Raw genomic sequence first — 23,589 nt, forward strand, 5'->3', positions numbered from 1 at the left:
TGAAAGGTAAAATGTTCCATTAAAATAATTCTGATTGAAGAACCTAAGTTTAACCTTGTATTATTAACTTATATTCTGAAGATAATTGGATGTAATTAGTCATACCTTCTTCTAGATAGCTTTATATGAAGCTGATTAAATCAGGACTTTATGTATCTAGTATCAAATAGCTGATGGTGGCACAAAATGATTTAATAATATATAACCAAAGACAGTTCACACTTGAAACAACTTTATGTAATAAACACTACATTGGAAATAGAATCACTTGCTCCAAGGGAGCACAGTTCATGTCAGTTCCACATGTTATTGTCTACTTAATCTTCCTGATTTTATGACAAATACAGTTAGCAAATTACTAAAAGCTTAGCTAATAACTAAAATGCACTACATAAAGAAGTGGGAGACAGTGCAAGTTATATACCTACCTCATTTTTTAAATTATCTGAAGCATTCAATCCAGATTTTGGATCACCACCAGCCTGTTCACTTGCTGAAACTTTTGATTCAAATTCTGAGTTTGTTATCTTTCCTTTGCCATGTGAAGATGACACATTTTCTATATGCTGGCCAACAAGGCTGCTTAAAACCAAAAGATATATTAAATAAATAGATTTTACTGGATAACAAATTCTATACAATCTAAATTCTTATAACACATGTACAAAGTAAACCAAGGAAGAAACACAGAGATCAGCTTTCTGTCAATCAAAGTGGAATTTAACATACACCAAAGTCCATTCAAACAGGACACTGCTGTTACTGTAGAATCATAAGAAGGACAAAACTGCTTGTACCCACCTGTCAGGTGGATTGACAAAGGAAGGTTGTTCAATTGGAGCATTTGCATCAAGGGCCTCACCAACATCACAATCAGTTTCAGATTGCTCGGTTTCACTTGGTTTGGCTATAGCAATAGTACCAGATTTTTCTATTTCACTAAAAAAAGAAACAAGAAGTATATCTGGTAACTTGAGGTAATATAAATTAAAAATACTATTAGTGATTTCTAAAATATAATGTAAGCCAAAGAAATAAAATTTTATATCATGTAAAGTCAATTGCTGACTTGATCTGTTATTGTCCTCAGCTTCTAAATAACTACTTACCAAATATTAAAACAAAATATTAGAGGTTAATGTTTGGTCTTATAAAAAATAAGATTTTTAAATTTATATCTGCTACTATATTAATTCTACCAACACTAAAGTTGTTACTCCTGGCATCCATCAAAAATCATTATCTCAAGACTTTCACTAAACTTTTAAGGTGTTCTTAGATTTCATTTTTAAAATATAAACCTTAATATTTTTCCTTGCCTCACCTCCATTTCATTAACCAGTCATGTTTAACATAATGGAAGAACAGGAGTCACTGTTCAGACATATAGTATCTAGCATTAAATCCTTTCAGAATGATTTAAATTTAAAAGTTGAAATACCATCATTATTTCTCAACATGTCTTATGTTCCCTGGCCCTTATTGAGACAAGCTCCTAAATGGTAACCATAACATCTTATGCAACTCCTTCAACCCAGGCCCTTACATTCTTGAGAAGCAAGTGTGGTATTAACTGACACATTTATCCTATGTACCAGTTATTATTCTACATACTTTATTTATATTAACTCATTTGATAAAGGAAATGCTTAGTGTAGTACTAAGAGAAGGACATTCTGTTTTGTTCTTTTGACTATTGCAGGAAGGTACTAGGAGAAGTACATAACAAATTTTCGAAATTAAGGATAACTTAAACCTAAATACTCTGAATATTTATTATCAAGTTTGAAAAAGGTAGCTATTCACACAAAGACATAAACATAAATGAAATGGTAGTGATACTTAATGGAAATGAGTAACGTGACATTGAAGTTTTTGATAATTGTAGGGAAGATAATTCAAATAAGCAGTACATTTTCTAAGTAAAACCTTACTTTCACTATATGGAGATTTCACATGTGGGATCTATCAACTTCACTGAGTTAGTTAACTAAATAAATAAACTTGTTATAAAATCATTACATTCAAAACACACAAAGGCATGCACACACATGCAAACAAAATACAAGCATTGTAATTTAGGTCTACTATATAGCCTAAACTTCAAACTTGAATATCAACCTACTTTATCTTTTAAAGAAATTTTTCTATCACTAAGGAGATTCTTCTTGGGTTTGTTTTTGTTTTTTGTCATGACTTACTCAAGCTTTGAGATTGGAGTGATTTCTGAGGTAGATGAGCTGGAAATATTTTCAACAGTTTCACTGTCCACAACTACACTGGAAGAATCTTCATGCAAATCAATTGTAGGGAGTGTCTCCACCACAGGTGGACTTAACTTTTTTGACTCCGTATTCTGTTTAAACAAAAAGTCAGCTAAATTAAATGTTGAGATTAATACATCATCTCTTCAGCAGAATAGGCATTTATGGAAAGTATTTCTGAAAATTGACAATATAAAAAATGTTCACTAAAAAAGTACTTTTATAAAAATCCTTTCTTCCAATATTACCACCCTAAGGAATATATTTCATATGAAAACACAGGCCCTACGCACTTTTCATGGCATTTCATAAACTATACAAAGAACTTTCTCCCTTCCTATTTCCTACTTTGTAACAGGACCTACAAAGATTTCTCTCTTCTCTAATTAATGCATGCTAGTAGCAACAAAGAAACCCTACGGATATGTACAAAACAGTACAACACATAGTTCTTGACCCTGAGCAGTTTGGTTTATCAATAAGCAATAACATATGTTCAAGTAACACCACGAAGCAATATATGATTCTTGCTGCTCCTTCAGTCTTGAATGCCCTGGGCCTTTAAGTCTCCAAAACAATGTGAAACCTACCTCACACCTGTTCATATTTGAAAACTTCTATCAGCACCTTCTCTTCCAAGACCAACCCTAAACAGAATTAACTACTCCCTTTCCTCTATGCCTCCACTGTTCTCTGTACAGTTTTATCACTGCATCTGTAACACCCCAATTGCCATTATTCATGTCTCCCTCTCTTCTTCTACCATACTATAAATTCGTTGAGTAAGAACTATGTCCTCTTGATCTTCATATTCCCAGTGTCTAGCACAGTACCCAGCACACAGTAGGTGTTTAAATGCTCAATAAATGAATATCAGGTGAGAGGTACTCATGCTCAGCTCAAGAAAAAAGAAGCTAAGGACTATTATGAACTAGAAGAGCTAGGTCTGGGCTGGGTACAGTGGCTCATATCTGCAATTCCAGCACTTCAGGAGGCCAAGGCAGGTGGATCACGAGGTCAGGAGTTTGAGACCAGCCTGGCCAACATAGGGAAACTGTGTCTCTATTAATAATACAAAAATTAGCTGGGCATGGTGGCACGCACCTGTAGTCTCAGCTACCTGGGAGGGCTGAGGCAGGAGAATTGCCTGAACCAGGAAAGTGGAGGTTGTAGTGAACTGAGATTGCACCACTACACTCCAGCCTGGGCAACAAAGTGAGACTCCATTTAAAAAAAAAAAAAAGAAGAGCTAGGCCTTAAAGAAAAGGAGGGCCAGTATAACAGCAGGAAAAAAAACCTCAAGGCATGCAGTCCGGAGAATATAAAGTAGATCACCTGGGGAATTATTTACTCTGAGAAATTCACAAAAAATTACAAATAGTCACCTGTACATTTATGATGGAGGACTTGAGAAAAGTAATACTGTCTTATTATCAAGCACTATATTACTATATGAGCATGTATTCAAAACTTAAAAATTAATGAGATACTTTACATGCTTTTTTTTTTCCTGAGATGGAGTCTTGCTCTGTCGCACAGGCTAAAGTGCGGTGGCGTGATCTCAGCTCACTGCAACTGCCACTTCCCAGGTTCAAGTGATTCTCCTGCCTTAGCCTCCAGAGTAGCTGGGACTACAGGTGCTCACCACCATGCCCAGCTAGTTTTGTATTTTTGGTAAAGACAAGATTTCACCATGTTGGCCGGCATGGTCTTGATTTCCTGACCTCATGATCCACCCGCCTCAGCCTCCCAAAGTGCTGGGATTACAGGTGTTAGCCACTGCGCCCGACCTACATACTATTTTTTAATTAAGTCTTCAAAATCCGATGTGTATTTTACACTTACAGTAAATTTCAATTTGGATTAGCCATATTTTTTCAAGTGCTTAATGGTTACATGTGGATAGTGGCTACTATAATGAACAATATTAGTATATAAGATATGGTAATCACTCAAAACTATTTGAACACAACTATATCATAATAAAAATTTTATGAATAATGGTAGGACTGTCCAGGATAGTCACACAATTGTAAGGGCTACAGGTATCACTTTTCTCTTATTCCTATGCATAAACCCTTGACAAATGTCTTCCAGAATCCAGTAAAATGAAACTAACCATATCGCTTTAGATAACTCATTAAGTTATAAAATAGCCCCGGCTCCTGCAAAAAGTGCAAGGTTAAAAAATAAAAAATGAAAAAAAAAAATTAGCTAAGCTTGTATTTTTTAAAAAAGAAAGAATTCTCCCTCATTCTAAGTTGAAATTTGTATTTTTTTCTAATATTTGAGATTTCCATTTTTCCTTAGTCCTCTGCCTCCAGATCAAATATTTCCAATTCCTTCACTCATTACTGATATTAAACGGTTTCCAGATACCTCAGCATTCTGATCAGTTTATGGTATATATATATATCCTAGTTTTTAGTAATTTTCAAAATTCTGGTGCACAAAATAAAACAATAGTCAGAATGTAACATGAGAGAAAGGGAAAAAACATATTTTAATCAATTATCTATTCATACCCACAATAAGTGGAAATTTTGGTACCAAAATACTCTGTGCTCTACACAAAAATATTTCCTTTTGTTCCAAGTGATTCAGGTCAGAAAAAAATTTCCTAACATCCCAAAATCTGAAGAGACAAGATACACCATAATAAACCAAAACAGAACCTAAGAAGAAATGTGGATTTATACTCAAACTTTTACTACCAAGAGACTAGTCATATTTATTGTTATAACTGTAATTTTACGTTTTCTCAAAAGTAGTACTATTAACAGGTAAGTAGTCTTAAGTCCAGTTACAGAGTACTTCAAAGTGAAAAAACAAACAAAGTAGTTCAAAGTGAAAAAACGAACAATACACAATATGGTGACCAAACAGTGGTTTTCAATCTTGTGAAGTAGTTTGAAAGGGCATATTATTAAAAATCAAAGCAACATAGCTTACTTGTACATCCATAATAGAGTCATCTTTTGATTTATATTCTTCCGGAGAAATAGGTAAATTTGAACCTGATTTTCCCAATACTTCAGCATTAATAGGTCCCTCTCTTTCATCCTATATAGCAACAACAACAAAAAAGACTACCTGATAAAACCATTTCACAAAACAGTTATAAGGCAATACGAAGACCATTTCTTTATATACTTTAAAACCAAAAGGCCAACTTGTGTACATCTGCCTCTAATTAATTTCATTTGTTTTCAGGGGTATTGTCTATTTCCTGGAATCCCCTCCTTGCCACAACACTTAAAATGTGCAATACATCAGTTCAAGAACTTCATTTCATTTTTTAATAAACATTTTAGTCTTACCATCTAGCACTGCTTTAAGCACCTAGTAAAATTTCAGTAAGTTATATCTGACAAATGAAGGTACATAAAGCTCTTTCTTTCATCTTTGACATACATTCAAGTTAGAATTTCTAATACTTTTATGCTTTCTAGAATGTAACTTTCATAAAAGTTCAAATTCAATCTTTGTTTCCCTAAGCCTATCTAGCTCATATTAGGTATCTAAATGTTTGGGGAAAGAATATACTTCCCCCTTAATGCTTTGCTTAAATTCATTATTATGATATTTGTTTTCAAAACGCTTCATCGAAAAAGGGATTAAATCAAAATCTTATAGCCTGTGGGTGAAAATATAAAATTATAGTGTTTTTGGAGATACGTGGCAAGTCTTCAAAATTTTAAATGCTCCATCCCAGAAATATTTTCAATATAACTTAAATTTAGATAATCTACTCTAAATATGCCAAAATACCTCTCAAGTATGTAACTGTAAATATGTGTTGATACACACACATGTGCACAATAAGGCAGGGAACAAAATGCTTAAGTTTGTCAATAAAGAAACAATTGATAAATAATAATATGTCCATACAACAAAATTAAAGTGCAGCTGTTCAGAATATATCAATATGAAAAGGTGATATATGAGGTATCACTGGAGGAGAAGGAGGGTGTCAATTTATAATATATTTATATGACATTTTCATGGAAATAAAAATATTAATATGTGAGCATATATACAGGTATGTTTATATCCACAGAACAAGGTCCAAACATTTTCACAAGAAAGAGTAAACTGTTGTTCCTTTGGGAAGAGGAATGAGACATAAATAATGAATACTTTCTATTCAACATAAATTACTTCAGTAATTTTAAATAAATACATTGACGTTAAATACATGATTTAATCTTTTTGATGAGGCATTTTGAAAGCAAATGTCATAAAAATGAATTTTAAATAAATACACTGAAGTTCAAGGCAAAAGCCAAATCAAGTCAATACTCACCATTTATCATTTAAAATGGTAAAATAGTACGTATTTTAAGGTCATGAGGTTTTTTGGAGTCTTTATATTTATTGCACCTAATTATATAAAACAAACCACAAAGCCACTGACTGCAGATTCTCCCTGGAATACTCATTTCTAATAGTTTCTAATTTGCAAGATTGGGGTTTCTTTAAAAACTGTAAGTATTATAGATCATTAAAAACAAATCACTTCTTTTTAGCTCTCTGAACATGCACTACCTTATGCTATAGGACTAAAGATGTTACAAAATTCCAAATACAAGCAACAAGAATAAACATATAAAAATCTCTGGGCCATCATAATTTAAGAATTATTCAAGTAATAGCAAAGAAAAATACAAATCTCTACCAAAAAGCATGGCATAGTATTTTTGAAATTACTTTTATTCTGAATGTTTTCACACATTCTCAGAAAGCTGTCACACAAATTATAATGTTAACTTTATTTAAGGCACCTTTTTCTGGAATTGTACATCTTCATTTTGTAGTGCACAGTTGTCATCTTGAGAGTAATATGATGAAGCTGAAGCTGAAGAACTCTCTTTACAACATACACGCCAGCTGGGAAGCCTGTAAAACACCCACCACCACCACCAACAACAACAAACAAATAAAGAAAAAGAAAGAAGAAAAGTTGTTAAGTCAACATATTTCTATATAGTCTAGAATTTGAGGCAATAAACAGTTCCTATTCTAATGGCTTTTAACAATTTAATGATGAAAATCAATACGCAGAAGAAAAACATAAACATGATTATCAGCATTCTAAGACAGACATTATGAATTCCATAAAACTACAAGAGGAAAGTCTTCACCAGAAGCAGTATCTGATAATTATCACAGAAGGAACAGAGAAAGCTGTCAAACAGCTAGCCTCCTCAGAAAGTACCAGCTATTATAAATTCTAACAAATATTTAAGAACAGATAATCCTAACATTACCTCGACTGTTTAAAAGCATAGAACCTTCCAAACTATTTTTGCATAGAGAACCTAACAGTGATATCAAAAATTAACAGAAATAGCACACACATAAATGAATACTAGTGGTTGATAATACTTATGAAATAACACGCAAAACTTATCAACAAAACAATAAAAAACAAAGTCTCTAGGAACATATCAAAGGAGAAATATACCACAGTTACTACATAGCAGAGCTCAGCTCTGACATTCAAAACCGATTCAGTATAATAAAATCTACTGATTTGCTATGCAAAAATGTCAAGAAAATATATCTTATGATTATATCCATAGCCAGTGAAAAATATCTGATAAATGTATATATCCATCAACGTTTTAAGAATCAGTAACAAAACGAAATAACTATATATTTAACATGGAAAATATATATATGATACATAAAACTAAAAGTCAATATTATACTTAGAAAACTTAAAAGTACAACTATATACATCTGAAATACAATGTCCATTATCATTAGTATTACAAAACATGAGGATAAAAGAGGCATAAAAATGGAAAAGAAGACAGTAAAATTATCTGTAGTTCCAAATAATGAGTTTATCTACATTAATTGCAGATGAGTTTATATAATTGGAAAATTCGAAAGAATCATCTATTAAAAGAAATCCTAGATATAAAAATTATATTCCCAAGTATAAAATTAAGAAGGAAATCAACAGACTCTCTCAAACCATAACAAGTACCCATTTACAATAGAAACAAAGAAGTGCCCAGATAGAAATTTGGCAAGAAATCTTCTATTAAGTAGAACTGTTTGAAATTGCCAATATTTGACAATCCTTTTACTTGGAAAAAATGTCAATTTCACAATTCGAAATAATATACAAGGGTAGTTTGAAAACCACATACTGAGGTGGTAAAACGGGAGACTTTTTATACAAAAAGTAAGTCAAAAATAGTCAAGAATATTCTGATATGAGGGGACTAGGTTTATATGAAACTACAATAATTACAGCAATATGCTACTGAGATAAGAGAGGCAAAGGAAATCTCTAGGGTGGCTAGAAAGGGAAATCCCAGGAAGATAGCTGTAAACAAGGAATAGAGGGCAACCAGTCTAGGTTAGTTTATCAGAAGCATCCAAATAATACTAGAGGAAATAAAATGCCTACCTAGATTTAAAAGACTTTGGGGATTTTATCTCTTCTTGAACCTACTGCTTTAATTTTAGAAATTGTATTTCTATATTTTTTTCCTTGAAGGAACGTTTTCAACTTGAATGTATGGTGACAAGTTTTTATTGTTGTGGCAACCTATATAATCTTTAATACTTCTATGCATCCTGCCATTTTAAAGGTGTATGTTACAATTATGTATTTCAAAAAATAATGGTTAATACTTAAGTGTTAGGGTAAAAGAGAAATCAATTCTTTCTTACCAAAGAACAGGAGAGGAACTCAGGAAAATTTTTCTAGATATAGCAATCGAAGAGCCAAGGAAGACTTCATCAAGCAAGCGGAAAACATTCTTTCATTGCCAAGGGAGATTTTATTACGGGAGAAAGCATTCTTTAATGTGAAAGTGACTGAAAAAAACACCTTCTTAAAATGATAACCAAGGCTTGGAATGACAGCTTTTTATATCTGCCTAGCACAGAATTACTGAACTAATATCTTCAACAATTGTTTTTATCATACTATCAAACAAATCTAGCAAAATAATGCAATAATGAATTCCAGGGAGACACATTAATGTGCAACAAAGAATAAGCTAATATGCAAATGAGCCAAGCCTAATAATTGCATAGAAGGAGTCTGCAATTATTAGGCTTGGCTAATAAAACTAAACTGGAGTCTGTCACTTTCAAATGAGTTGTTTTTCTCTGAGTTTTAATGAAGTAACTTCACAAGCATGTAACATTACCCGGTAAGTACCAATCATTATGCTAGGAAACATCAGGCGTAATTTTCAACTCATTAAAAATTTGAGTAAGTAAATATAGTTTTAAGAAAACATGAAAAAAACAAAGTAGCCATTTTAATTAACATAGAAATCAAACAAGATGGAAAACATTATGTTACTAAGACAGTGATTTATTATCTATGAGTAAAAAGAAGTAAGAATTACAAATATGTATGCAACTAACAATGGAGAATATATACTACAACCACTGGGAAAGCTACTGGTGGAAAGAGAATAATCAAAATTTATGATGGCCTATTTTAAATTACCTCACAAAATAACAGATTAAGTGGACAAAATGATATTTATATTCCATGTAAGAAATACGCTCGATCAAAGATATGGAATTTTATACCAAATACAAATTAAAACATTCTTCTCAAGGACATATGGAATATTTCCCAAATACTGATCATAAACTAAAGCCTCAAAAGAAGCTTCATATTCCAAAAACTCAAGATCTAATAACCATGCTGCAACAAAATCTGAAACAGAAAGACAGCTAACAATATCCCAAGCTGGAAGCAAGAAATATGTAGCAAAATAATCCTTAGGTTAAAGAGGAAACAACATCATGAAATAATCAGCAGAAGACTACCAATCAAAATTGGTGGTATGTAGATAGACAACAGCAGGAAAATTATGCTTCTGAATACATTAACACAAATGCTGAAAGCAAAAGAGCTAACATTGAAATCAAAAAGACAAAAGACAGTACAAATGCAAAGAAACAATGAAGGATATATGGACAGACATTGCTAAAATAGAGAACAAAAAACAGCAAAGAAAGTTAAGAAAATCAAAAGTTGGTTCTTTGAAGAAAGTTATTAGACAAACTTCTGGCAAAATCAATCAAGGGAATACAGTGATGGAAATTAACAAAATACGGAATAAAAAAATAAAATAACCACAAAGAAAACAGATTTTTTAAATTATAAAATATTATAAACTATGTATGCCAGTATATTTGAAAACAGGAGAAATGGATAAATTTCTAAAAAAAAAAAAANAAAAAAAAAAAAAAAAAAAAAAACAGCAAAACTGGCACAAGGAATGGAAAACACCGAAATAGACTGAAGACAAACAAACTCGAATGGATCTATCAACTTCTCACACACAGGAGAAAAGCCAAGCTCAGTTTTTAAACTTTTTATTTGGAAATAATTTCAAATTTCAGAAGAGTGGGCAGCATAGCACACAGAAAAAAAATCTACAAATGCCTTAGCTGTATCAACCCATTATTAATATTTTACTTAATTTGTTCCATTATTTGTCATTTGCTCATGCTCACTCATCCTCCCTCTTTCTCTCTATTCCCTCTCTCCCCGTAATTTACCTCTAAAATACTTTGATATCTATTTCCACAGAATAGGGATATTCTCTTGCATAACTACAATATAGCTATCAACTTCAGTAAATGTTACATTGACACAAAAATTTACTGTCCACATTGCAATTTTGTCAATCCAATAATGTCTTCTATAGAATTCCTCCTTTCTCCAGTACAGAATTAAATCTGTGATCATGTACTGCATTTGTTATGTCTATTCAGCATTTTTTTTTTTTTTTTAAGACGGGGTTTCACCATGTTGGTCAGGCTGGTCTTGAACTCCCAACCTCAGGTGATCCGCCCACCTTAGCCTCCAAAGTGCTTGGATTACAGGAATGAGCCACCATGCCCGGCCCGCATTCTTTTCAGCATTCTTTAACTTGGAACAGCTCTGGAGCTTTATTTTATGCAGCGCTAACATTTTTGAAGGCTAAGTCCCTTTTCTTTTTAAATAGTATGGTCCTTATGTGAGATTTGTCTGACGTATCATGATGACCAGATTCAGATTAGGTATTCTCAGTCAGAATCCTTCATTGTGTTTTTCTCAGGATATTATAGTGATGTTGCAACTTTCTCAGGATATTGTATTGAGAAGCATACAATATCCATCTGTTTTGGCAGTTCCAATTCCACTTTTAGGTACTTCTCAAGAGCAATGAAAACTACGTCCACAAAAAGCCTTGTGCAAGAATGTCCCTAGCAGTTTTTACTCCTAGTAGCCAAAACCTGGAAGCAGCCCAGATAACCACCAACAGAAGAATAAACAAACTATAGTATATTCGTATAATGTGCTACTACTTAGCAATAAAAAGAAACTAATGACAAAGGAAACAAAATGGATAAATCTTGGACATTACATTGAGTAAAAGAAGTCAAACACATGAGTATATACTGTATAATTCCATTTAGACGATGTTCCAGAATTGGCAAAACTAATCCATGGTGACAGAAATCAGATCATTAGCTGCCTCTGGGGGATTCACCAGAAAGGAACATGAGGGAACTTCCTAGGGTGGTGAAAATATTCTCTATCTTGATAGGGTATGAGTTACACAGGTGTATGCATGTGTCAAAACTGATCCAACTATACAGTTAAGATCTGTGCATTTCGCTGTACATAATTTTTTTTTTTTTTGAGACAGGGTCTCTCTGTCACCCAGGCTGGGGTGCAGCAGTACAATGTCAGCTCCCTGTGGCCTCCCCCTTCCTGGGCTCAAGTGATCCTTCCACCTCAGCCTCCAGAGTAGGTGGGACTAAAGGCAAGCACCAAAATGCCTGGCTGATTTTTGTATTTTTTGGAAGAGATGGGATTTTGCCCAGGCTACTCTTGAACTCCTGGGGTCAAGTGATCCACCTGCCTCAGCCTCCCAAAGTGGAATTACAGGTGTCAGCCATTGTGCCTGGCCTATATAGGTTTTATAACATGTTCAAGATCCTATAACTAATAAGTGGGAACCTGGGGTTAAAACTTGCATCTTTTTTATTCTGAAGCCTGGGGTTCTTAGCCACTACACTACATGGCCTTCATATTTATCACTTATTGCCACTATGAAAATCACGAAGTAATTAAACAGAGCTTCTCCTATGTGATAGTTGTTTCCTTTTTGTATTATACTTTAAATAGCTTTGACTACTATCACCAATTCTTGAGTGAATGTATCAGTGTTATCTTCTTACCTTTCTTTTCATTTATCTGTTGGCTGGAAAATATTAAACATGAAATGTAGCAATACGGAAAAATCCCACACTTTGGAGAGAAAGATCTAAGTTTGCAAGGCGAGTGATGGGCAAGTTACTTAACTTCTGAGCTTCAGTTTCCTTATTTGTAAAAATTAGATTAATACTTTAATCCAAGAGTATGAACAAATTTAAGAAGAGCCCAGTTCGAGACCAGCCTGGGCAACAAGGCAAAACCCTGTCTTGACAAAACATACAAAAATTAGCCAGGGATGGTGGCACACACCTCTGATTCCAGCTACTCAGAAGGCTGAGGTGGAAGGAGAATCACCAGAGCCTGGGGAGGTCAAGGCTGCAGTGAGCTGTAATCATGCTGCTGTATTCCAGCCTGGGGAACAGAGTGAGACCCTGCCTTAAGAAAGAAAAAGAAAAAGAAAAAGAAGCGAAGTCAGCCAGCCTGTATGCCTCAACTCAATATCAACACCGTAAAACGGGCTTATTAGGAGGAACTGAAATAAATGTATATGCTATGCTGAGCATGGCATACAATATGCACTGAAATGTCAGTTATTGTCAGCCACTACCTTTTCTATCTACTTTCACCTATAAAATTTCACAGTAGTTTATACTGGTAATCTCAACTTCTTCACCATCTACTTAAGTCCTCAGCCTGCTGCAATCCAGTTTCTGCCCTCTTTGTACCACTGAGACTAGTACGGTATGGCAGAAGTTAGCTTTTTTTGATTTCCTTGCTGCACGTGGTACCTCTGACTGCTGTTTTCACTTGAAACCCTCTCCTCCTTGACTTGTCGAATTACATACTTCTGCTTCTCATCTCTTGCTGACTCCCGCTTCTGAGCGTCCTTTGATATGCTGCTTCTGTTCACTATTTATATTCTGATGCTCCCAGGGTCTGATTCTGAATCTCTGCCTTTATATTTTACATGGGAGACTTACCTACTCTCATGGTTTTTAGCTGACGGCTACCAAAACTTTTATCTTCAGCCCTTATCTTTTCCTAACTAGTCCATTCCTTAAAACCTTCTATGATACCCTACATTAATGTTGAGGATAAATAAAGCTCATTTAAAAGTTGCATCTCTCTTCCTTAATATTCCAAGACATCTCAACGACGACTAAATCCAAAATTGAATACATTAGCTTCCTTTTCCAAATCTCTTCCTCCCATATTCTTGATCCTACCATTTGGTACTGCTATCTACCCAGCCCTCAAACTAGAAACCTGAAAAACATCTAGGACTACTCCTTTGCCTTCACCCTCCCTTGACCATCTCCAGTTTATTTTACTCTAAATTTCTTTAAATCATTTCTCAATCCCCATTCTGACTGCCTTAACTCAAGCCCTTATCTCTTACCTAGAGCAACCTCCTAACAGACCTCCCTAATTCCTAACTTGCTACTTCTGCGAATCAATCCTTCACACCTCTCCCAAACATCTAACGGTAGATTATCACATTACCATTCCCCTGCTTAAGACCTTTTATAGACTCCATTAACTACATGACAAAACTCAAGCTTCTCTCCACATGCTATTTAAAAATCTCTAAAATTCTACTAAGTCTTCAGCTTCATATTTCCTGCCACTCTCCCTGCTTTTCACTTTAAGCTTCAGTGATACAGAACTACCTGCAGTAGTTCCTTGAACACAGACCATGCCTGTCTCATGTCTTTGGCGCATGCTATTCCCTCTTTCAAGAATGTTCTGTACCTGCTCCCACTTCTATCTAAAACCTAACTAAATACCTATAATTCTATTCTCTTGGGGCAATAAACTAGTAAGGATCTAAAATATTTTCCTGATTTCTACAATCGGGTTGGTGGGTGGCCCCTCTAAATTCCCACAGCCCTTTGGCTATCTCTACCAGAGCACATACTTGATAATATATTTTCAGAAATTGAGTACAGAGTACTTAGCCTCTAAAACACAAGTAACAATATTTTTGTTACCTTAATTTTCAATTAGAAACCACAAAAATAGTCCCCAAATAAATTACTACCATGTCAACAGATCAAATATGCTAAAACAGAAAGTCTCCATTTGGAAAAGTGGAAAATAAGCTGCAGTAGATATGGGTCAGACTGCAGGCATTTAAAAATTACTAATGTTTAAAGTTTTATCCTTCAAGGAGCCTTTGAAAGCTACTTCACTGGGGATTGACATAATCAAAGTTGCGTGTAAGACAAATGCAGTGGCACTGTGTAGAATGGGTTGCAGCATACAAGTATCAAGCTACTCTACATGGTAACTTTTTTTTTAAGTCCTCTTCTACCTCTCCTGGCTTCCAAACAAATGTGTGAAATTCATGCTACCAGCTCTCCAAATATCTTCTATTCTCCACTTCTAAAGCTATCAATCACTTCCCTCTTTTCAAGACAAGGTCCTTTTCTCGGTTTTCAAGCTCTCCAAACTTATCTAAGAAATTTTATATCATTGACCATTCAAATGATTTCCTTAAATCTCTCACCATCTATCCTTTCCAGTTTCCTCCTGCCTTTCAGAGCTTTACAATGCTTGGCACCTTTCTTTATTCTAATCACCTACAGTTCAATATTCTGTTTCAAAAGTCCAATGTTCTCTTTCAAAAATGATTCCCTCTATGACAGCAGTCTCCAACCTTTTTGGCACCAGGGACCAGTTTTGTGGAAGACAATTTTGCAATGGATGGGGTGGGAGTGCATTAGATTCTCATAAGGAGCCCACAGTCAAGATCCCTCGCGTGAGCAGTTCACAATAGGGTTCGTGATGGTCCGAGAATCTGATGCTACTGATCTGACAGGAGGTGGAGCTCAGGCAGTAATGCTCACTCACCTGCTGTTCACCTCCTGTTGTGCGGCCCAGGTCCTAACAGGCCACAGACCAGTGTCCGTCTGCAGCCCAGGGGTTGGGGACCTTTTCTGAATGAGAACAACTCCAGGCCAAATTTTATCTGCATTCAAATCTGCATTTTTAACTGCCTATAAAATGTCTCCACTTGGATATTCCATTCACCTCCAACTAACAGCTCCTTCCCTTTCCAAGCCCTTTGCCAACTCTTTGACTTCTTTTTGACCACCAATTCTTCTAGTTGCCCAAGTCAAAACAAGCAAGTCAAACAAACAAAAAATGCTTAACATTTCTTTTCTCATTGAACTTTATTTCACAGATTCATAATTTTAGGCCCTAGAATGTATTCTCTTGGTAACAGTGTGCTTCAAAAAAGCAGCTACTTTGTTTTGTCCACCAGAATCCTGTACAAGATACAGCACATAGAAGCCTAAGTAAATATCTCTTTGTATTGAGATAGATGGCAGAAAGGGGATGTTGAACAAAGAGTTTGGTTAAAAGCAAACTAAAATCCAGCTATTTAGAATCCTAGCCTAATGCTGCTATCTGCTGCACTGCACTGCCAGCCTGCCAACCTTTCACAAAACCAAATTATTTACCTTCTCAAACACCTCAATTTAATGTACCCTCTTCCTAATTTGCACTGCCAAGATTAAGTCTTTCTCATGACAAGCCTCAATTACTCCAAGAGCTTTTTGGTCCAGTCATCCCTTGGTATCCAGAAGGGGTTGCATCCAGGATGCCAAAGACACCAAAATCTAAGAATGCTCAAGTCTCTTATATAAAATGGAATTTGCATATCACCTATGCATATCCTCCCATATAAATATCTAGAGATGATTTAAAATATCTATGCATGTCCTCTCATATAAATATTGAGGTGATTTAAAACTTAATACATGTAAATACTATGTAAATAGTTGTTATACTACATTGTTTTTATTTGTATTTTTATTGTTGTATTGATATTTTTATTGTTTTTAAAATATATTTTCAACCTGAGGTTGGTTGACTCTGTGGATGTGGAAAGCCAATTGTATTCATCCCTCTAAGTCTCTTTCCTCTAAAATATATCTAGCGCAATTACATCAAAGTTATGCTCTCACAACACCACTTCTCTTGCTGAATCTTCTTATCTAATTCTTTGGATTGGCTTGCAAAATCTATCATAATCTCTGAACTCTATCTCTTTCTCCTCAGGCTTTTCGGTTTACTACCACTCCCACCCATATCAACTACAGTTATCTCTTTTATTGACTCTCTTTCTCCTTAACAATTCAGTGCCATCTACCCACTGCAGGCAGGCATACACATGCACAAAGAAATAACTATTATTCATATTATCAACACCAGTACATCTTGTTTCAGCTCATGAAGCTCCTGTTTGCACAGAAGCAGAGTTTATAAACCATACATTTCCCTTAAACCCAAGTCAAGCCTTCCTTCAGAACTCTAGCCCTCAATTTCTCCTCTTAAGCACTTACTATGTAATTCAGTTTTCTGTGTTGTTTACTAACATTAAAATCAGACACCTTAAAATGTTAGACATACAAAAAAACCCTGAATTCATCTAATACAGTAATACAGACTTGAATGCATTAAAAAGTATCACAAACTTACTGACAAAAATCTCCAAGGTAAGAATCCTAGGTACGTGTATTTCTTTTAAAAGTTTCATGAACAATTCCAATGTTCATTCCTTCCTAGGTCAATCCAGGCACCCACATTTTCAGATGAAAAATAACTGACCCTTTGCCAGTTAAAATTATTAACTAGAAAAAGTGAAGAAACTTGTCCAAGACCATCTACCAGTCAACTGGCAGCACAGCATACTGGTTAAGAGAACACAGGTTCAGAACCTGGCCTTCTTAGGTTCTGGTTCTGTTGCTTATGGGCTGTGAGAGCTTGGGCAAGCTGGTTAACTTCTTTTTGTCCCCTTTCTTCATCTTTAAAATGGAATGTCTGTCTTAAAACAGCTATACAGAGAATAAAATGATTTAGCTTATATTTCACTGAATAGTACTTATAAGAGAAATATGCACTCAATAAATGTTCATATTAATAATGTAAAGAAAGGACTACGACCAAGCTTTGACGTAATTTTATGCCTTTCGCACTATACCACTATCTGTATTGTAACAAGTAGCTTATATACAGAGCTCAAGTCTCACAATTTTTCTGTATCCTTCACCACACCAAATACATTATGGATAATCAAATAATATTTTAAGTGGATTTATAATTTCCCATTTTTAACTCTGAAACAGTCCATCTTATTTCTACATAACAAATTACCAAAATATCTAGAGTCAATGAATAGCTTACATAGTAGAGCTTACTACTGTTCTTAGCCTTTATATGTTTTTCCCCAGTAGATTATGTGTATGTAATATACATAACACTACATATTATTATGTAGTGTTAATTTGTATTAACACTACATAATAATACAAAATTAGCTTAGTACCTATGAACCATATTGTTATAGAATACTTTCTAATAAAGCAAGGTGTCACTTTTATATAAAACATAAAATAATTTTAACTAGCAATTCATTATAAAAATAAAGTCTTAAAACCAAATCTTCTTTCAAAAAAAAACTTGCATTTATTAAACAAATTCATCCCAAAGGATTAATATTCTTATACTGCAAACATTCAAGAGCAATTTCCTATTCCCTTGTGACATACACAATTTTACTTTTGAAATTACTCTAAAATATGCTCTTGTAAAACAAAACAGATAACATACAACTGGCACTAGTATAATCTGAAACATAGATAAGTTTCAAGCGTAGAGATTTTGTTTCTTTCTAGCTATGCATAAACTACGAAACAAAAGTATCACGTATACATAGGCATATTTGAAGATGGCTTGAGAATAATAAAGCAGTCAAATTTTTTCTAAGTTCCCCTTTCATTATAAGTATGACAATATTAATTATACATATTGATTCATTTCTCCATTCAAATTATTGAGAAAACTGAAAGAATAATGTACAAGTTCATGAACAAATGAAAAATGAAATAACCAATGCTCAAAAGTAAGAGTTGATACCTTTTATTTTTTTCCATTGCCTGTCAACCCTACTACCTGCTTCCATTCCAGTATATCCTCAAATGTTTAATAACATGAAGGAACAACATGAAACACATTATTTGCTGACTTTTATTGGACACAAGTGTTCAAAAGTTATGTAAACATGTCACACACCTTCTTTCACAGACCTTCCCCTACTAAGGCAAGCTGGCTTCATCTAACTTGTCTGAAGGGATCTGACACTTTATGACCCAACACCTCTTATCAATAGCAGGTGCTTTCTTTGGAATATATATCCCAGAGCAAAGATACCCGTTTTTGCCTTAGTCTTTCACATTAAGTTTCACTAAAAAAAAAAAATCATTTTTAAAATGTCATCTTTCATTGGTTTATTCAAGGAAAGAGAAAAAGGCATTAAATGATTTGGAGAAGTGGGCATATTTTATTATTTTATTTATTTCAAATATTATTCAGAAAAGAAGTAGATTCAGAACCTTTAAAGTTAAGAGACAGAAGTAAAAACAAGCAAAAAAATTTCTCCAGATTTTTTGGGGAATTTTCAATATGTTTTATCGATATGTTTCCAATATGTTCTACTCATCACCTCAAAAAACAAAAGACAGTTTGTATATTGTTCTAGTTTTTAAATTTTTTCTGCTCATTTACGCATATTAATAGAACAGCAATTACAAGAGAAAAAGCAAAAGGGTATAGAAATATAATCACAAACCAGGAAATAATCCTCTTTAATTGATAAAAACTGGGCTGACATTCACAGAAAAATTACTACTAAGGTCAAAAAGGCCAACATCTTGATTTAGATATCAACTTTCTCCTAGTGGGACCACGACTTAGGACCCCCTACCTCCAAAGTGTGTCCCCTACATTCCATTTTATCCTCCATAGCTATCTAGTGATCCACGTGACCTCATGCTCCTTTCTCCTGTTTAAACTTCTTCACTTGCTCATCCTCTTCAGGTGGTTAGAATCCGAATTCATCTGCATGATAATCAAATTCCTTCAAAACCTAGCTCTAGCCTTTACCATATCTCCACACAAACACTCATGCTCTAGATAATTCAATGAGAGTGTTCTCTCTGCCTAAAACAAAATTCTCTCATCGTGATCTCTCTGCCTAAAACAAAATTCTCTCATCGTGAACTATCCATCTTGCAGACCATTTTATGGATAAGAGCTGAGGTTCACAGAAGTAACTTGTTCAAAGGCATATAGTTAGTGACAGAACCATAAGTAGGATATGAATTCTTCCTTTGCTGTTCCTAAAAACCTCTGTAAGTACCTGTTATATAATATTTGTCAAATGTATGAGAATTGCTTAAATGTCAAACTCTTCTCGAAAAGTCTAAATATGAGCTTCTCCAAGATGATCTTTTGGGGTGAAGGAAGAATAGATTTGATTAGTTTAAAAAAATAAGCTTTACAAAGATTAATGTAAGGATTCATACTTGGTCTGATGGTCACACATCAAGAACAGCAGGAACTACTGGCAGAAACGCAGGGAAGGAGTGAAAGTCCCACAAACAATGGGTTTGTTTTACCCAACAGCACACCATCATTCACTGTGGTTTATGTTTGCCCAGTTAGGTAGACTTAGGAATTATTAGGTTTTTAACTAAACTGACCCTCACAATATCAGGAAGCAGCTTTTTTAAAACTTCCTGCAAAGAATTTAATAATGCAAGCACTGCCAACAAGAAAATGACAGGGCTGACTCCTCAGTAATTGAAGCTATTCCTCTTCTATACTACGACGTAAAATAATCTAGTAGGCCAATCACATAGCTCTCACTAAAAATTGTTAATGAGCAAAAGGTGCTGTTAACAGAAATTATTTTTTCTCATTTTTCTTAAATATTTAACTTGCATTAATTTATTACATATACTAATATATTATTACCATATTGGCACACATATATAACTTATAAACAATTAAGGTGCATGCACAAGGTTTTACTAATTAGGGGGCACACTCAGAATGTCCACTAAATACGTTTTTTTTTCTCTTTAGGGTAATGCAGCTTTCCCAGTTGCCCAGGACTGAGGGAGTATGGTATAGGGTATAGGCTGTATAATGCTCTCCCCTCAACAAAGATGTCTGCATCCTAATCCCTAAATATGTTACCTTACATGGTAAAGAGACTTGGCAGATGCGATTAAATTAAGGATTATGAAACAGGAAGATTATCCTGGAATGTCTGAGTGGACCCAAGGTAATCACAATAGTCCTTATAAGAGGAAGAGGCAGGAGGACAAGTCATTAGTAGACATGAGGACTGAAGAAAAAGATTGGAGTGGTGATGTGAGGAAGGGGACACAGAATACAGCCAGCCTCTAGAAAAAGATTCTCCCCTCAGGGCCTCCAGAAAGAACCAGCCCAGTTGACATCTTAACTTTATTTAGCCCTGTGAGACATATCTTGGACTTCTCATCCACAGAATTGTCAGGTAATAAATGTGTGTTGCTTTAAGTTATTAAATTTGTGGCAATTTGTTACAGCAGACATAGGAAACTAATGCAAGGAATTCCTAGGTTATACGGCTTCCAGTGTTAAAACCAAGACAAGCTGGTGACCCTCTCTCTTGGATTTTCAGCGCTCATAAAAACATCTGGCATAGTAGGTATGAGAAAAAATTTGGTTGAATAATGTTATGATGAAATATTTACATAATACACTGTTACTGTGTTACAAAGATCTGTCATTTGTATTACTTCACCCTCCTAACAACCTTGTGAGGTATGAATGGATCAATTTTCCCATTCTGAGGATGTAACATCTAAGGTTCAAAGAAGTTATATAATATATTCAAAGAACAGATATCTAGTAAATGATGGAGCCACATATATAAAATACAGGCCTTCTGACCTACAAAGGACTATGGTAGTCAGGAGCCTGTGCTGCTTAGGTTCAAATTTAAGCTCCAAAGCTTAACAGCTGCTTAGCCTTATCCAAGTTACTTAACCTCTCTACTTCCTCACATGTAAAATGCAAAAGGAAGTTAATAATAATACCTATCTTATAGGGTTCTTATGAATATTAAAGATGTTATTGTCAGGAACACATCATGTGCCTGACACAGAGATAGCTGACAATAAATATTAGCTATCACTGCTCTGTGCTGCAGCTATAGTGCATTTATGCCTAGAATACTCTATACTACTTGATCAAAAATCATAAAGTATGCAAAAGGAAAAAATAGCAACAAAAATTATTACTGACATAGATGAAATGGTTTTTCTGTTAACATAATCTAAGGTAAGTACTGCAGGCTGAAAGACAAAAGCAGAGGGGAGACATAATCAAGATCTATAGAATTATAATAGTAAACATAATACAATAATATTGGTAGCATGAGAGGGGAAACCTTAGAAATTAGAATATTGTAAAATATCTACAAAACAGAAACAGATCACAAAATTTTGAGACAATTTGTGAATAACAAAAGAGACAAAAGTGGCTACTAAAAGGCACTCACTGACTCTTGAAAACGTTTTATCTAACCCTAGGACTTGTTGGTAGCCATTCCTGTTAAAAGAGATGGGATTGTTGAGAAAAGAAATACCACACCAGATTGTAGCAGAAGTTAGAAATCCAGTAAGTCAGTGCCATAATTTCAACTTGGCAAGAAGGCAGAGGCTCCAAAAACAAAACATATCCTTTGCCAATCATCACCATCTACTCCTCTTCTCTGATCTCATTATCATCACCCTTCAAAAAAACACCTTTAAGCCTTAATGTTCTATTTTAATGCCTTTTAATTGTCTTGCTAAATAATAATTAAAATGTCTCTTAATTTGGCAGTCTAAACTAATTTCAAAATATACTAACCCAACAGTTTCTCAAGCTAAAGTTTCTTAAAATATTTACACTCCTTTCTTAAAGTCTCCATATCCATTTTTCTCACTAGGAGTTAAAAACTTTACAGAAGTTTATTACTACTACTTTCAATACCAGGCCAGCCGATTTTTTCCCCTAACAGGTCATTATCTCTTCACTACAGCTAATGAATGAAGGTGAGAAAACATATTTAGGGTTAGCATAATCAAAAGATAGCCAGAAATTCCCAAAATAAATAGAAGCAGAGTTAACTTAGATATACAAATGATTGTAAGAATCACATTCTATTGCTTGATTTCGTTTTCACCATCCAATTAAAAAAAAAAAATCCAGAGATGCTGGTGTGTTTTTAAACTTGAAAGTGTTAACCTTGTCCTTAATTAGCCATTTCAGGAAGTTTTGATAAACAATGACACGGTTTAAAGATGGGCAAGACCAAGGAGAAAGAAGAAAGAAAATACACAATCTACAAATAACTAGGCAGTCCCGAAAGAGATGCAAATGAACGCAAGCTTCAGTATCTACAAATTTAAATTTAAAATAAGGTGGGTGTATTTATCTCTTATAAGCACTTCACTGTGCCCAACACAATAAGTAGAAAGAGGAGGATTTTATTAAAAACGGAAGGAGGGTATTAAAAGGATTCAGAATGAAAGGTAAGAGGTCAATTTCTTTTTTGTTCTTGAAAACTTCTATCATCCTTCCAATCAAAATCCCTTAGTTACGCAAGTGTTTTCTCTTCCCTTTGCTTATGTATTATTTTATGTGAGCAACACCACTGCTATTTCAGTGCCTCTGGAATCCATTAGGCATCCATAAAAATGAAAACTTTGTTGGTTTTTTGCAGAAATAAGCTAAACAGTAAACTTAATTTCTATTTTAATATAACAAAGAGCAAATTGCCTTGACTGAAGAAGCATCTTTTCAGTCATCAATTGCCACACATCTTTGAAGAAATTCCCTGGGAGGAAAGAATGGCTTTTCCAAGTACGCTGACAGCAGACATTAGACTTACAAGTTCTCTCTGCTCTTCAAAAAACTCCAGAAGTGCCTGGTATTAACAGAAACTCCATAAAACTTACGGAGTGCTTTAGGGACAAAGCACTCTTCCCGCCTTCAAATACAATATTTACCTTCCCCTTACTAAGGGACATTACCAAAAACTACTACACACTCTACATTGAAGACACCGTCTCTACCAAACCAATTGAAAAGGTGCTTCACAACAAACACACACCCCAAATTTCCAAAAACAGCGGCCCAAGTGTACCTGGGGTCAAGCACTGTGCGAGAAACGTCCAGGAGAACTACTGCTTATACATGACTCTCACCTTCCTGACGACTCACGTTTTAAAATCGCAC

At 34.5% G+C, this 23,589-nt stretch overlaps 1 protein-coding gene across 5 annotated transcripts in view; it reads right to left on the reverse strand.

Annotated features, from left to right (window-relative positions):
- The window catches only part of SUCO (SUN domain containing ossification factor), a 74,873-nt gene that overhangs the window by 50,507 nt on the left and 777 nt on the right, over positions 1-23,589 (reverse strand). For all 5 annotated transcript variants that reach the window (XR_005200532.1, XM_017529987.1, XM_017529990.2 and 2 more), the window contains exons 2-6: positions 7,049-7,163; positions 5,217-5,327; positions 2,202-2,356; positions 802-939; positions 429-579 (exon numbers count right to left, since the gene is read on the reverse strand). Coding sequence is in view for 4 of the 5 variants with exons in the window: in XM_017529987.1 (XP_017385476.1) it covers positions 429-579; positions 802-939; positions 2,202-2,356; positions 5,217-5,327; positions 7,049-7,163 (670 nt within the window). In the remaining variant the exon portion in view is untranslated. The remainder of the gene's footprint in view (positions 1-428; positions 580-801; positions 940-2,201; positions 2,357-5,216; positions 5,328-7,048; positions 7,164-23,589) is intronic.

Source organism: Cebus imitator, unplaced genomic scaffold, assembly GCF_001604975.1.
Source record: "Cebus imitator isolate Cc_AM_T3 unplaced genomic scaffold, Cebus_imitator-1.0 Scaffold62, whole genome shotgun sequence".
NCBI lineage: Eukaryota > Metazoa > Chordata > Mammalia > Primates > Cebidae > Cebus > Cebus imitator.